This window comes from Gastrolobium bilobum, unplaced genomic scaffold (assembly GCF_033153095.1).
Source record: "Gastrolobium bilobum isolate Gb01-03AN ecotype WA unplaced genomic scaffold, APGP_CSIRO_Gbil_v1 utg31179, whole genome shotgun sequence".
In the NCBI taxonomy this organism is placed as follows: domain Eukaryota; kingdom Viridiplantae; phylum Streptophyta; class Magnoliopsida; order Fabales; family Fabaceae; genus Gastrolobium; species Gastrolobium bilobum.
Window position 1 is genome coordinate 19501 of NW_026896052.1, and position 16476 is coordinate 35976.

Genomic DNA, 16476 nt, shown 5'->3' on the forward strand with positions numbered 1-16476 from the left:
TTTTTCCCTAAATTACCACATCTTTTTACTTTAAGTAAATGAGTATGTATGCTTGTAGCACCAAAAGATGTGCTCCAAAAATACACATCAACTTTTTCTCTCTCCTCAATTGTTTTGGGAGATAGGATATTCTTAGTACCGAATATTTCTACTACTAATTTACTATTACTCTAATCATTGTCGAATTTCACTTTTCAGCCGACAATCTCTAAAATATTTCTGAAGAGAGAAAAAAATAATTTTTAATGTATTCCTCGAAGTACATAGTTATATTAGAGTGTTAGTGGATTGATAGTAGAAATATTTGATAATAAAAATATTCTACCTCATTGTTTGGGTTAGATGGAAAAACGATTTTCCTTCTTGCAACATAACAATTGTTTATCCCTTTATATACTTTTATATATATGGGAAAACATTTACTCATGTTGTATGAGAATTCAATTCTCATGTTGTGACCCTTCGATTTGCATGCAAATTTTTTTTTTCTTTTTCTCTTTTTAATAAATGTGAGGCCCACCACTAGTTGAGTCACAACATGAGAATTGAATTCTCATGCAACATGAAAAAATCAAACCCCTATATATGTGTGTAAGAATAACTTTATCTCCTAAATTTTAATCCTTTTTATTTAAAAGTTGTATTTGTTTTTAATTTGATTTTACGAGCCTCCCACACCTTTTAAGTGTAATAATAATATCGTCATGTGTATACTAGATAAGACTGCTAAATAAAAAGTTTGACATCTCACCTGAGAGTCATTGGTATTGCCTTGATCTAATGATTCTGATTTTAAGTATGTGACACCGTTTATCTTTCTTGATTTAACACCTCTCAGATGATATGTTAAACTTTTGGTTTGACAACAGTATCAAAGGATCATACTCTATATATATATATATATATATATATATATATATATATATATATATATATATATATATATATATGGGTCAGGATCATTTTACACCAGTGTAAGTTACACTCTCAATCTTGTCCGTTGATTCCACTTATATCTAAGGGTTCTAATTTTTTAGTAATGTGAGCCATTGGATACAAGTGGATCAATGGTCAAGATTGAGTGTAAGACTTCTAACTCTTACACCGGTGTAAGAATATCTTGCCCCTATATATATATATAGGGATAGGATCCATTGACACCGGTGTCAAATTTTGAAATTTGACACCAAATCCTAACCGTTGATTTCCGGGAATTAATGATTAATTAATAAGTGTAATTCCTAATAAATGATAACCGTTGATTGGCGGAAATCAACGGTTAGGATTTGATGTCAAATTTCAAAGTTTGACACTGGTGTCAAAGGATCCTGCCCTATATATATATATAGGTAAAGGTTATATTGACAAATTTTTTTTCTTACAAACTACACTAAGTCTAACTAGTCATACACTCTTGATTGAAGTCTGACTAGTCATATTTAGTATAGTTTGTAAGAAAAAAGTTTGTCAATATAACCCCTCCCATATATATATAGAAAAATATTTCTCAAGCTGTCTAAGATATATTTATCTCCGACTACCCAAAACTATGTCGTTTTGTTTATTTATTTTTTTATATTAATTGATTCATCTTTGAATTGTTATGATTTCCCTTTTCTCTTTCTTTCTTTATCACCATTGATCCATCTTTGTACGGTTATGATTTAGTAGCCGGAGATAAAGTTGTCTCAAGCACCTTGAGAAACGATAAGCTCATATATATATATATATATTAAAATTATAATTTATTTCTAATCCTAATGCTGTTGAACTTTAATTATATATCTAAATTATTAATGAAAAAGATAATTACGGTGACATATAAATTTAATTTTTGATTCATTATCAATGAATTGATAGTGTAATATAATAATATATGAGTCAGGATCATTTTACGTCTACGTAAATTACAATTTCAATCTTAGCCATCGATCCTATTTATATTTAACAACTCTAATACATTATATGGGAAAAATGTTTGTCATTAGATATATGAGTTATTAGATGCAAGCAAATTAATGGCTAAGATTTAATGTAAGACTTCTTATTTTATTTTTTTTGGTTTCCTAAGGTTTCTTCTGGCCGACATGTCGAAGACTAATCCTTTCGAGGCTGGAGATTACATTAAGTGGGTAAACCTCCATAATAAAGTCTTTCTATACACACGAGTATGCTTAAAAAACCTAGCTATCTACCAACTATGCTGAGATTTGTTGGTGACTTCTTACTCTTTACCGGTGTAAGAATAACCCATCCCATAGTATATTAATTAGGGGTGTTCATCAACGGATCCAAACCGATTCAAACCGTGGTGACCGAATCGAAAAAATAGATAACCGAATAAACCGAAAATCAGAAAACCGAAAATCGAAAAAAATCGCAAATTTTAATTGGATTGGATCGATTTTCAGATGGGTTGATGAAAACCTATCCAATATATTAATTTTTCTCTACCTACTTGAGTTTTTCCCCAATCATAGCCCAAAAATTTCTAAACCCAAGACCTGTTAACCCATCAACTACACCCAAGAAAAAATCTAATCACATCTCATCAACAAAATATTTTTTTTTTTTTTTGATAACATTCATCAACAAAATTTCATCTGTATAGAACTTCATATCTCATTGTCCAAAAAAAAAAAAACTATATTATCGGAAAAAAAACTATATTATCGTTTACTGATGCTTTTGTATTTCAAAATAAAAATAAAAATTACAAAGCTAATATATACAAAAAGATGTTATTTGAAACCTAAAAAAAAAGATGTTATTTGCACAATAATCATGAAACAAATTTTAGAATTTTCAAAAAATCGAAAATCGATCCAATCCAAACCCAAAAAAATTGGATTGGATCGGATTTGAAAAAAAATTCAAACCGAATGGATGATTAAATGATCAAACCGAAGGTATTGGATCAGATGAATTTTGCTTCTAAACCCGATTCAATCCAGACCGCCAACACCCTTGATATTAATACATAATTTAATGAGCTTTAAATCTCATTATTTTCATTCTAGTGTCAATAAATATATCCTCCCTTATTTCGTTTATAAATAAATTTAATAGAGGATTTATGTTTACTTGCAGTTAAACATGGATGCAAATTGAAAATTTTATTTATTCAGGAAAAGAAAAATTTAATAGAGGATTTCCGTAAAAAATTCCATTTACTTGTGTGCAGAAGAAAAGTCGTTTATTAAATTTAATTGAATGCAGTAAAGATAATTTCCTTCCAAGGCAACACAAGTCGAGAGGCTTCTCTACTTATATTTACGTTTATCCGGCACTTCCATTCCATGCGATTCCTGCATCTTCCATGGCTTCGTCGACATCAATTCCCGCACCAGGTACCTTCTCCTTCAGCAAATGCAATCCTCTCCCTCGATTCCTCTTCTGATCTCTCACATCATTGGTTCGCTTTCTTTGCAGAGGTCGTTCAAGTTCTCCTCTCCTTACTAGCCGATGATTCTTCCTCCGTCCGAGAGGCCTCCATGTCCTCTCTCAAGGACATTGCCGCCCTGTGATTATCGTTATCTCTATATCTCCTGTGATTATTGTTATCTATAAGTTATTTGAACCTTACGAATTTTTGAATAATTTGTAGGAATCCTCTTCTGGTTCTGGAGTGCTCTGCGGCGGTTTCTCGCGGAGGACGTCGGGTGCTGATTCTTGAGATTACTTGTTTCGGTTGGACGGATAGATTGGCTGGTGCTGTTAAGTGTTAACTAACTTCCGCTCCTTTTTTTTTTTTTTTTTTTTTTTTTTTTTGTGTTTCAGCGATTTGGAAATATGGCTGGAGTTTTTCAAGTGATGGCGTTCGGGGTTCGAGCTCTTGACAAAAGAGACGTTGATTCTGCTTTCATGTCTAAGCTTGCTAAGATTGCTACCGCTGAGATAATATCCTCTAAGGTGCTTTCTGTTCTCATGCAGGAGTAGCTGCCAGTAATGGCCATATAACATGATTTTACTTTGCATCAGATTGTTGTAGTCCTATGCTAGTACACAATTTAGTGAAAAATGAGTTTTCCTTTTAACTTCTAAAGTTTAATAAGAAAAAATAAATTTGTGTGTTGTACTTGGAGACTGTGTTTTACTCTACTCTACTCTCGATAAGCTTGCTTTCTACCTCGTACTAATTCGTACTTTATAGAATGGAGCACTTAGATGGAGTTGCCTCGTGCTTAAGAGGAAATTTTTTTTATGAAGTCTGAGGACTCGTTTTGATCATCTGGGAGGCTGGGACTTATGCCATTATAAAATGCTACTAGAAGATGCATTTATTTTCCTTTAACCAAAACATAACTTCATACCTTTTAACAACCTTTTTTCACTTTGTTGATAGAAAATTTTAACAACATAGCACATGAGAAATACAAAAGCTGAAGAAAAATCATCGTGCTACACGTAATATAGATTTTGTCTCTGTTGCTGCTTGGGTACAGTCAAATTAAGACCCAAACAATGGTGTTTGAGGGTTTAGAAGGTTTGATAATTGATGTTATACTATCATGCTTCGGTTGATCTACTTTCTTTGCTCCCTGCAATAGAAGAGGTAAAGAAGATTAAGTTGATCATGATTATTTGTTGATTGTTATTTGAATTTTGAAAGATAATTTCCTTATTAAGAAACCCGTCTGATTCTTGGGGACTGGTTGCTGAAGGCTGAAGCCATTTAGGTATAATGTTTAGAGATATAAGAACCATACTTAGATCTTCATCTAACAGATTAAGATTTTAAGTTGAACGTATATGGTTTACTTTTTAAATAATGGTTTACAAATCATGATTCAAGGTTTCAATTTGGTTGTACAATTTTTATAAGTAAATTATTTATCAGCCCTTTCTTTCATTTCCCACATGGGGAAATGATTTGCTCGGAGTTGAGGGGGGAAGCAAGTGTGCAAAGAAACAAAGATTTGTATTAAAAAGATAAAAGGGATTTTGGGTGTCAAGATTGAGTTTGGAAGAAAAACAAGTTGGCTAACATGCAATGCATGTTAATTGATGGTTTTAGATAATAAGGGCTAGTCATGGTGAGATGATTAATACACAGTCATTGATAACATTGGAGTTTGATCACTATGAAATTGGAAAAATGTGTTACTGTATATATAGTTGGATTGGAACTTGCATGGTTGAGGACAAAGGAGCCCAGATTTGTTTTTGGGCTGTATTCTCATTTAAATAAAATTTTGAACCTTCTTACATCTTTGATTTGTGCTTGGGAGACATTAAAGAATGCACTTATAAAAGAAAAGGGCTTATGGCTAAACCTGTGATGATCTAGCTTGTGTTGTGACTTGCGGGTGAGTGATGCACTCAGAGTTGGCCCTTTATGTATGGCGCAAGCAATTAATGGGTTGATTCAAGAAATTTGGACTCAAATTTATGGCCCATTAAGCATGGCTCAAATGCTAAAAAAAAACAGCCATTTGAAATCTAACATATTACAATCAAATCCCAATTTAAATGAAGCAGCATATTTGATTGTAATATGTTGGGCAATAATTGGAAGGCAACAAATTGGGCTTGATTTGAGGGCTAAGATTTGTGACTTGTTTTGAACTTGTAATTATAGAATAATAGGTTGATTTAAATGTAATTCATTATTTTTATTTTTAGAAATTTTCCGTATTTTTAGGGGATAGCTATTGTTGTTTATCTTTTGGAACTTTACTTATTTTTAGGATTTTAAATTTTGAATTGATTTGTACTTGGCCTATTAAAGGGTGTTAAAGACCTTATTGTAAGTAGTTGAATATTTTGTAATCGAAACTAGAGGTTTTCTCTTTATCTTTACCAATTCTTCTGTTTTGCCTACCTGTGCTTTCGGCATCAGTGAGAAACCAGATAATTGCCATCGGAAGTTTATGAGTAAGGAGCTCAAGTCAAGACAAGTTGTACTATATTATAAACTATGAGATCTTGCCTAATCTGACAAGGTTTTTAGGAGATCAGGGACTTATCTGCTTGATCACTTGGTTTATGTGGGTGTGCAGACTAGTATGAAAGGTTGTGTAGCTTGACTTTGTGTTTTAACTGTTTGACAGTGTGCAACTCTGTTGCTTGTTCTAATATATTTACTTTCTAAAAACTGAGATTTGGATATTAAATAAGTAAATCTATGAGTTGAAGCTGTTTTCTAGTAGCCCTGACAATAATTTTTCACCAGGAAGTACTATAATTTCTGTTAATATAACAATGATTGGAATACAATCTGATTAAGGATAGTTGCTCTTTTACTGAAGAATACATTTTAATTACCATGACTTTTATGTCTTCCCATGAATTATTTGAAATGACTGTCAGTCTCTTGATCTCATTATTGGGTCCTTGTGTACTATTTTCTTGAAATCATGGTCATCTGAGGATATTCCTATCGATGGCTTCACCAGATTTTCTATGTTACTGCCCATGTTCTATTGGATTCACATTGATTGTCTTATGCAGGAATTCAATTCTGATTGGCAACGAGCAGCAACAAGCCTACTTGTTGCAATAGGCTCACATTTGCCTGATCTTGTGAGTTATCATCTTTTTCTTTTGAACCATTAAAAATAATTTATTTTCCGTATTAAAAAAAGAAATTCACCTCCCTTTTATTTTGTCCTTTTTCTCTTTCCTTCTTTTTTCCTCTCAATCTTTCTTCTCTTATTTTTTTTTTATGCATTCTCTTTTTTCTTTATTTTCTTTTATTTTTATTTTTACTTTCTTATTCTTTTTTTGCCCTCTTATGTATCTTTATTTTCACTTTATTTTAATTTATTTTTCCTTTTAATTGCTTATTGCTATTTTTAATGGATAATATATATATATTTTTTAAATTTTATTTTGGGAAAAATATTTGTCCTTTTAAAGGACAGCCATTTTAGTTAAAACTACTATTATTTATTTAATATTTAAATTAAAAAAAAAAACTTCCACTTTCTCCCATCATGATTTCTGTTTCTCTAACTATAAAACACAGTAGTTTTGACTAAGATGACATAATTCTATGTCTTTTAAAAAGACAAACACTAATCCCTTTTATTTTTATCCTTTTTTTTCTCAAATTTTTTGTACTTTTCATTTGGGTTTATCTGCCACCGACCCCAATTAGTTTGGGATAAAAGTGTTGTTGATGTTGATGTATTAAAATATTCAATGTTCAATAAAGAAAGGAAAGATAAAGTTACAGGGTCTTCTGTCTTTAACATCTCTCCCCCTTGAATTGGTGTTCAGATGATGGAGGAAATTTTTCTTCATTTAACTGGGACAAATTCAGCATTACCAGCTATGGTTCAAATCCTTGCAGAATTTGCTTCAACTGATCGTTAGTAATCAAACTTAACTATGTGCTTAAGCTATCATATATATATATATATATATGTATTTGTTCTGTGGTAAACACTGATGTATTTTCTTCCTTACGAATCTGATACAGCCTTGCAGTTCATTCCCCGTTGGAAAGGTGTACTTTCACGAATTTTGCCAATTCTTGGAAATGTGCGAGACATGCACAGGCCAATTTTTGCAAATGGTCTGGTAGTTTTTCTGTTGCTTTGTTGATGGATGTGTAACATGTGATTCCATCTTTGATAACCTTTGGTAAATTGTCTAGAAGTTTGAAGTTGCAAACAAGTGCGGTCCATGTCTAAGCTGCCTGGCCAATTTTAATTGAATGTGAAATTACTTTTTGTAAATTTCTTGCCATATTAGGATATAATGTAATACGGATGAATGTATAACTGGTTGACCGTAATCAATTAAATATACTTGTTTGTGGAACAGCTTGAAAATCTTATAGATTTTTTAAATGACAGCGCATCGTGTGGTAAAATTTTAGTGTGATAAAATTGGGGCTCCTTAGTAGAGTAACATCTTGAATGAATGGTAAAGTTTGGTTGGAGATTTCTAGTTTAGCCTGGAGATGAAGACTTTTGGCTCCTTCATTTTGAAATGTGTCAATTTTGGTGATTTTATTTTCATTGCACTCTTTTTAAAGTTCATTCTAGCTTTAGTTTATAATGGTGGATAATGTGATATATTTCTGCTGATGAACCAATGCAATATTTTAAAATTGCATTGTAAATATGCATTTTATAAATTTATGATCCTCTCTTCAATTTATGGCCGCATTTTTTTGTGGTGGGGAGATGGGGGGAGGAAAACTTTGGCTAACTGTTAGATCCCCAATTACCTAAGTATACACTAAGAAGAAGCATGTGAGCAAGGAGAGGGGAGAGTGGGAATAGGGTTACTGTTAATTGTTATAACAGAATGTTCAAGTGGCAAGGAAGAGGGATAGAAGATAAGGGAGTCTGTTATGGGCTAGTGGGTTCAATGTAGTGGGAAGGCTAAGAGTGGGTAAGCATGAATTGAGTGATTTAGGTTGTAGCGAGGCTGAAGCCTGTTAGAGAATGTCGCACGTGTGTATATTATTCTTTGCTTAGCTCCTGTGTTCAGTTAATATAGTTGTCTCCAACTGTTCTTAACTGATTGTATAAATATAAGAACTCAAACTTGAGTTCATTTGAGAAGTAGAAAATCCATTGATTACAGAAAATTCTGTTTGGTGTCATCTTTACTCTATCCCAGTTTCTTACATTTTCCTTCAGTTTATTTCACTTTCTCTCTCATACACAAAAGATAGTATGGTATCCAGAGCTTGATCTGGTCTTGGCATGGCTTCCTCATCAACTCACTTGTATATATCCATTGTCGGAGCACTTAAATATGCCACCATTACTAGACCTGAGAACTCCTATAGTGTTAACAGTCTGTCAGTTCTTCTCTGCCTCTGAAATCTCATTGGAAGGTGGTTAAACAAATATTATGTTATTTAAGGGCACCCTAACACATGGTCTTCTCCTTCACCCTGCTTTGCACCATTAACCTCTCTCTCTCTCTCTCTTCAAGCCTTTTGTGATGCTGATAGGGTATCTGACCCAGATGACCACAGATACACCTCTGGATCCTGTGTGTTTTTAGGACCAAACTTGGTCTCTTGATGGTCCAAAAAGCAACATCTAGTTGCTTGTTCCAGCATTGAATTTGAGGCTGAGTATTGAAGTCTTACTTTAACTGCAGCAGAACTTCTCTGGAATCAGACTTTACTGACTGAACTTCATGTGGCAGTCACCACTCGTGTGATCTACTGTGATAACTTGAATACAATCTCTCTTTCCCATAATCAAATTCTTTACACCCATACCAAGCATATGGAACTTGACATCTTTTGTGTTTGTGAGAAGGTCCTCAACAAGAGCCTAATTGTTGCTCATGTTCCTGTTAAAGATCAGATTACTGTTGTTTCTGACCGAGTCCTTGTCTAAGCTCTGATTTTCCTGTCTAAGAGTCAAACTCAGGGTGTTTGATCAGTTTCAGTTCATTCATCCCCCCTGAGTTTGAGAGGGGTGGGGGGAAGGGGAGGTACACTACTGTTTGAGCATGTCACATGTGTATATATTAGTTCTGTGCTTAGCTTCTGTTTCTACCAAACTAGAGCTAGTTTGTTTTGTATCAATTCTGCTGTAACAGACTTTAACTACCTCCTGTATTTAGTTAACATAGTTGTCTTCAACTGTTCTTAACTGATTGTATAAATGTAAGAACTCAGGCTTGAGTTCATTTGAGAAATAGAGAATCCCAGATTACAGAAAGTTCTCTCTGGCTTCCTCCCTACTCTAGCTGAGTTTCTTACATTTTCCTTCAGTTTCTTCCACGTTCTCAACCAAACAAAGAAGAGAATACAGCCCCTCAAGGCAGTGCTTTAATTTCCTTTGTACTGTTCATCTTCTTCCATTGTTACATCCTATAGCAGTGGGAGTAAGGGGATTTCCAGTGTGAAAATAATAGAATCTGTTTCTTATCCATGCTTGTCTACTAGTTTCCTAACGCTAACTTTTCTCAAAAGGTGAAATTGCTACTGATAAACCGATCTATTTAACTCATAGCATTTGTTATTGTTTGCAGCATTTAAGTGTTGGTGTCAAGCTGCTTGGCAATGTAATATAGATTTCCCTTCACATTTTCCCCAGGATGGTGATGTCATGTGAGATCAATGCATAGTCTTCTAATTTATTTTCTGATTCACCGCATCACATTTCCCTTATTTCTTGTCTGAGGGTGAGAGATATCTCTATTTAGTGCAGGTCATTTCTAAATTCTTCTTTTGAGCTTTTGTTGAGAGTTTGGGCAGCTTCACGGGACCTAAAGGTTTGTCTCCAATATGTTGTTCAATTTTTGGTTTTGCATTCTGTTAGAAATATAATATAAAAATCATTCATGCGTCTTCACGTAATAGCTTAAGCTTTTGGGAGAATCAGTTGCATGACATGGTATCAGAGCTTCTATGACCAAGTGATTTAGAGTTCGTTAATTGTCCACCCTTCAAGCCCAAAGGGCTCTTGCATGAGGGGGCGTATTAATAATATAATATAAAAAAGTCATTTGTGTCTTCACTTAACAACTTAAACTTTTGGGAGAGTTTGTTGCACGACACATTCAATTGCTTATGTGGCTCTCTATTTTTTACTTTGTATCATCCTTTTTCACCATAAGTTTTTCTTACATTAAGTGATACTCTTGTGTGAGATCTAACTCCTTGTTTATAATTTTATCCCAAAGTGTTTTTTTTAATATAAAATATATTCCAAATGATCATGATTTTCTTTACAGTTAAAGTTAAGAAATTTGTTATGATATTAGGGTTTCTAGGTTTTAGTGTTATTGTTGATGGGCTTAGGCTTATACTAGTAGTTCTTGTACTTGACCTAATTATTAGTATGAATACGAGTATAAGGTTAGGATATTATAATTATAACATATTACATCATCAGTCATAAATTTAATTTACTACCGTTAACTAACTGTCTTTCTCTCTTTTCCTTCTTCCCTATCACTAAATCTATAATTCTTACAAAATAATGTTGTTCTTTTATATATTCTTGCATAGATGGCATGACAAATGCATTTCCCCCTCAATATTTTTGGATTAATTAGACATTATAATGTTTTCATTAACCTAAAAGTCAGACAAGAAAATTGATAATAATATTCTGGTCTTAACAGTTAATATGAAGTATAACGTCAAACCACTCTATATAAATTCTGAATTTCTGAACACATGGTGTTCGTTTAGATGAATTGTTTGTAGATAATTATTGTAATGTATCATTTACAAGATCTAGTAACCTAATTGTAGTGCATTTTCTTTTGTGTTGTGTTATTTCAACTTATTTGGAATTAGGCTCGTACAGCATCTGTGGAAGCACTGGGGCAGATGGTTGGTCTCATAACACGAACACAACTAAAGGCGGCCTTACCAAGGCTTGTTCCGACAATTTTGGACTTGTAAGATTCATCTACATGTTGCTCCAGACAACAGCCTTATTGGACTGTGGGCAAAACATTTTGTATTTTATTTTTCTAGTGTTCTTCATAGTTATCAAATGCGGATTGCGGCATGTCGCGGCCAACCCCGAAAAATGCTATAGCGTTATAACGGGTTGCGGTTGCAGAAATAGCGGAATAGATATATGACATAAATAATGATAAAAAGAAACATTTTTTAAAGGCAAAGATAGCAGAAGTGACAAAGAGAGATGCGGATAGACTAAAAAACCCTTAAATATTTTCTATTACACATTTAAATTTTGGACAAAATTGACATTTTGCCTTATAACAGCAATATGGCCGCAAATGCGATCGCAATGGCCGCTATTGCTTTCTAGTGCGGCGCGACGCGGTTTCTTGCGGCGAGGCACCGCAACGCCCATACGGCGCGGCTCGCGGCGCTATTGCGACGCAATTAACTACTATGGTGTTCTTATTTAATGAATGCACTCTCATCAGACCAGAATGTAAAAACTACTCATAATATCAACAGGTATTATAGCATAGATTCATATTCATCCTTTCTGCTGTCAGGTATAAAAAGGATCAAGATATCTCTTTTCTGGCTACATGTAGTCTCCACAATCTGTTAAATGCATCTTTACAGTCGGAAAGTGGCCCTCCTATGCTTGATTTTGAGGTAATGAATACTAAAACGTTATTGTTTAAATGTTTCCGGTGTGTTGATTTTCTTTATCTTACTTCAGGTTTTGTGGTAGTCTTTATTAGAACTTACAATTTATCTTTGATTCACTTTTAATATCATTTAAGTGATGGGAGGATCACCACATTATTTCAGAATATCCGAAATATCACATATACTTATATCTCCTTATGATCATGGAAAAAGAGTGGTGGAAAAAGATTGGTTACTGGTTTTTTGTTGAGTGCGCTTTTTGTTGTTCTACTACGTAATATGGTAGTCTTAAAAAACGATTTTTTCCCCTTTTCCCACCGGGATGTGGGGACAACTTCATAGGCATACTGGAATATCTGTTTCTTTATTTATATAATATTATAATTTCTGGATATATGTCGGTTGGTCTAATGTTCATAGTAAAAGGTAAATAGATATAAAGGAGGATTATATTCAAGAACCCTCTTAAACATTTACTATTTAGAAGGACCATTGTGGTTTAGTTTAAATTTGCTGTTTCAAAAAATATATACTCTGATTGTTGAGTTGTAATTTGTAACATGATAGCCAAAGTTGTTATTCCAATGATCAAACTCCAGTTTGGTGATTGGTTGTTAAATGCAATAATTCAATTGATGGGTCTAAAAGAAATCAAAACTAATGCTTTAAAAGTTGGCTCTATCAGGGAACCGAAAAAGAGAGTGGTCCATGGTTCAACTGGTTGAATCCATGGTCAAATTAAATGTCATAATTCTATTTGAATGCAAAAATTAAATTTAGTGGTCTTCAAAAGTCAAAACATGTGTTTTAAAAATTGGTTCACCTGGAGAATTGAAAAAGAGTGGTTCATGGTTTGATTGATTGAATTGGTGGTCAAATTGGGTATCGTAGATTTATTTTGATGTTTATTTATAAAGAACCAATTCAACTTAACAGCTTAAAATGTTGGCTGAGGCTACATTAATGGTTTTATATAACTCTAACACGTCCTTTCACACGAGAGCCCATTGTGCTTGAAAGGTAGATGATATATCAGGCTCAGCCTATCTGTACTAAAAAACTCCACAAGAGATTTTAATTAAATGAGGGGCAGTGAGAATCGAATCTGTGACATTGAGGCTCTGATACCATGTAAAATTTTTATAAGGAAAATGTATTATTGAATTGTGTATTACAACTGTACAAGAATTCTCTATTTAAAGAAACTAAATGACATAATGGGCTAAGTCCAAAGAAGATTCTAAAAAAAAAATAAAAAAAAATAAAAAAAAATAAATAATAATTATAACTATTTACAACACTTTCCCTCAAGCTGAGGAATATATATTTATCATTACCAGCTTGCTAGTAAGCTCTTGAAACCTTTCTAAGGGAAGTCCCTTCGACAAAATATCAGCTAATTGACGTCCAGATTGAATGTATGAAGTGGTAATCAACCCGCTATCAAGCTTCTCTTTGATGAAATGGCGGTCGACCTCAATGTGCTTAGTCCGATCATGTTGAACTGGATTATGAACTATACAAATGACGGACTTATTATATCACAAAACAGCTTCACAGGTCCTTCACATCTTATTTTGAGATCATCAAGTATAATTCTCAATCACAATAATTCACAAATGCCTTGAGCCATAGCTCGAAATTCAGCCTTTGAACTTGACCTAACAATCACATGCTGCTTTTTACTCCTCCGTGTCACTAGGTTACGACAAAGAAACATACAATAACCAGTGGTAGATCGATGATCAGTCACAGATCTAGCATAATTAGCATCAATATAAACTTATAAAGAGAGATTGCCATCATGCCAGAATAACAGTCATTTACCAGGAGTGGCTTTAAGATATTGAAGAATTCTCTCCACTGCCTGCATGTGCTTTTCTTTTGGATTATGCATGAACTGACTCACAATACTAACAAAATAAGCTAGGTTTGGTCTAGTATGAGCCTGAGATATTAGTCTCCCAACTAGCCTCTGATATTGTCCTTTATCAACTGAAGGACTCTCCTCTTCATAACCCATCTTGTGATTCTACTCAATAGGAGTACTAGAGGGTTTACATCCAAGTTTTTCTGCTTCTTTAAGAAGATCGAGGACATATTTCCTCTAACTGATAAAAATTCCTTTCTTTGAATGAGTTACTTCTATCCCTAGGAAATATTTCAATCTTTCGAGGTCTTTAATTTCAAATTTAGAAGCTAGTCGTAGTTGTAGAACATGTCTCTCTGCAATATCATCACCTATTATAATAATGTCATGACACTTGGGAGTGCTGAAAGAAAAGTATGTGATCTCCTTGAATTTGTTTATATCCTAAGGTCATCATAACCTTAGTAAATCTCCAAAACCAGGCACAAGGAGACTGCTTCAATCCATTCAAGGCCTTCTTTAACCTACAAATTTTATTCTCTCCATCCATAGAGTCAAAACCTGTCGGGATTTCCATGAGGTTTTAAATTCAGTCATGTAAAGAACTAATTCAACCCAATAGCTTAAGCTGTTGGGTGAGACTACATTAATGGTTTTATATAACTCTAATATCATTTTTACTATAGCATATATATTATTTAAAATAGTGATATAAAATGAACAAATAACCAAATGAAAGTAAACTATAATAAAATAAAGAGAAAATAAATAAATAATTTTAGTAAAGGATAACTTAAACCTCACGTTGACAGAGACTTTGTTGTTGACTCTAAGAAAAGCATGCTGCATTCACCTATAAAAGGTCAGACATTAATGAGGAGAAACATTCTATGATTTGGTTTGGTCTTCAATAAACAAGAGAGAGCCTGCCGTGAATGAAGGGAGGCAATCAGCCCTAAGCAACCACACAAAAGTAGATTGGCAAAAACGAAGACAGAGTAGAAGTTAAGCCACAGAGCAAAATCTTGCTGGACGTCAAAGATGAAGGGAACATAGATTTTTGCGTTGTGGCTGCAGATTTCTGAGACTTCATTCATTATTCATCACCAATGAAATGGCTTAGTATAATTAGTTTATCTTTTTCTATTTGTTTTCTTATTATAACCAGCTTTTAAAAAACTGGCTGATTCTCCAGTTTTTACTGGTATCGACTGGTTGAACGACTTCAGCGGTTGTGGAATTAAACCCTGACTATGCGGTGTCTGCTTGGCAGTGCAACCAGTTTTTAAAATGCTACTCATAAGTAGTTGTCACTTGAAATATCGGATATATTTCTTTCTTCTTTACTGGATGCTTTAGGAATCACCTCTTCAATGAACTAATTATGCAATTGACACTCGTTTGTTTTGCCTATATAGTTTGATACTTTGATCATCCCTTTTTTCTTGTTTCTTTCCCAAATTTGCCTTTATGTTGCTGGCAGTGTCCCATAGGTTAGTTCTGCTGTTCAACCTCTGGCATGTTGCTTCTCCTTTCTAATTACTTTTCTCTCATAATTTCATCTATATAATTATATATTTTATGCAGTATATATTTCCGTGCCTGTAAATTTTTCTGGATTCTTGTACCCTATTTTATCTGGCTCGTACCTGTGCAACTTTAGGCGCTATATAAATGTTGCTCGATTTCACGTTTCTCTTTCTATAAGTATCTGCTTTATCTATATCTTTCTGGGATTAATCACTTGATAAATTCAAATAAACTCATTGGTGATTTGTAGGATTTGATTCTTATTTTATCGACACTTCTATCTGTGGTTTCTATCAATAGTGACTGCAAAGATCAATCAGATTTCTCTGTGGGACTGAAGGTAATACTATCCGTTTCATTTGTTGATTATCTGAGTATAATAACTTCTGTAGCACTTGTTACTGCTAATTTTGTGGTGTATGTCTTTTTAGTGTCTATGGGTTTGTATTCTTCCTGAGATTTAGTCATTATTGTTGACGTTTGTTGCTTGGAGTTCAGTTCCAGTTGGAGGCATGATGATTAGTTTACTTTTTTATGCTGCCTTTTTCAATGAAAGTTCCTCTAAAGTGAGCTTGTCTCACTTGAATTCTAGTGGGTTAAGATCACGATACCTTTTAAATTACATTAAGGGTGGATAGTCGATACATCCTTAATTGCTCTCTTTAGAGGATCCTTATCCAGGTTAGATAACGTGGATTCTTTAGGGTTTTTCTTTTTGAGATATCAAAGGATTTGGAGAGATGAGTATAAAAGGATTTGGAGAGCGTTTTGAGCTGATAATTCTCTCATTAGTTCTTTTCGTTTTTGCGAATATCGTTGGATGTTGTCTTTGACTTGTACTGGTAGTCTTTCTTCCATTGATTTTGTTTTATCCAGAGAAAAAAGAGTTCAATGTTTAAATTATTCAATTATGTATAACAGATGTATAATGAGGTGCAGCATTGCTTTCTGACAGTTGGCTTGGTATATCCAGATGATTTGTTTTTGTTCCTTGTAAATGTAAGTACTTGCAAATCTTGATAGTTTATCTCTGTTGTGTTAATTCTTGAAAAGTTTGTAT

General features: G+C 33.6%; 1 protein-coding gene across 4 annotated transcripts in view; it reads left to right on the plus strand.

The window, feature by feature from the left end:
* Window positions 1–3250: 3250 nt before the first annotated feature.
* The window catches only part of LOC133297463 (protein SHOOT GRAVITROPISM 6), a 79870-nt gene continuing 66644 nt past the window's right edge, over window positions 3251–16476 (plus strand). For 2 of the 4 annotated variants that reach the window (XM_061496608.1, XM_061496609.1), the window contains exons 1-13: window positions 3251–3350; window positions 3433–3523; window positions 3608–3662; window positions 3781–3912; window positions 6454–6525; window positions 7225–7315; window positions 7427–7522; window positions 9958–10036; window positions 10137–10200; window positions 11234–11337; window positions 11914–12019; window positions 15667–15756; window positions 16338–16415. In XM_061496608.1, coding sequence (XP_061352592.1) covers window positions 3320–3350; window positions 3433–3523; window positions 3608–3662; window positions 3781–3912; window positions 6454–6525; window positions 7225–7315; window positions 7427–7522; window positions 9958–10036; window positions 10137–10200; window positions 11234–11337; window positions 11914–12019; window positions 15667–15756; window positions 16338–16415 — 1089 coding nt within the window. In that variant the 5' untranslated portion in view covers window positions 3251–3319. Of the gene's footprint in view, window positions 3351–3432; window positions 3524–3607; window positions 3663–3780; window positions 3913–6453; window positions 6526–7224; window positions 7316–7426; window positions 7523–9957; window positions 10037–10131; window positions 10201–11233; window positions 11338–11913; window positions 12020–15666; window positions 15757–16337; window positions 16416–16476 lie in introns of those variants that run through there. The other 2 variants (XM_061496610.1, XM_061496612.1) reach the window with 2 other exon arrangements.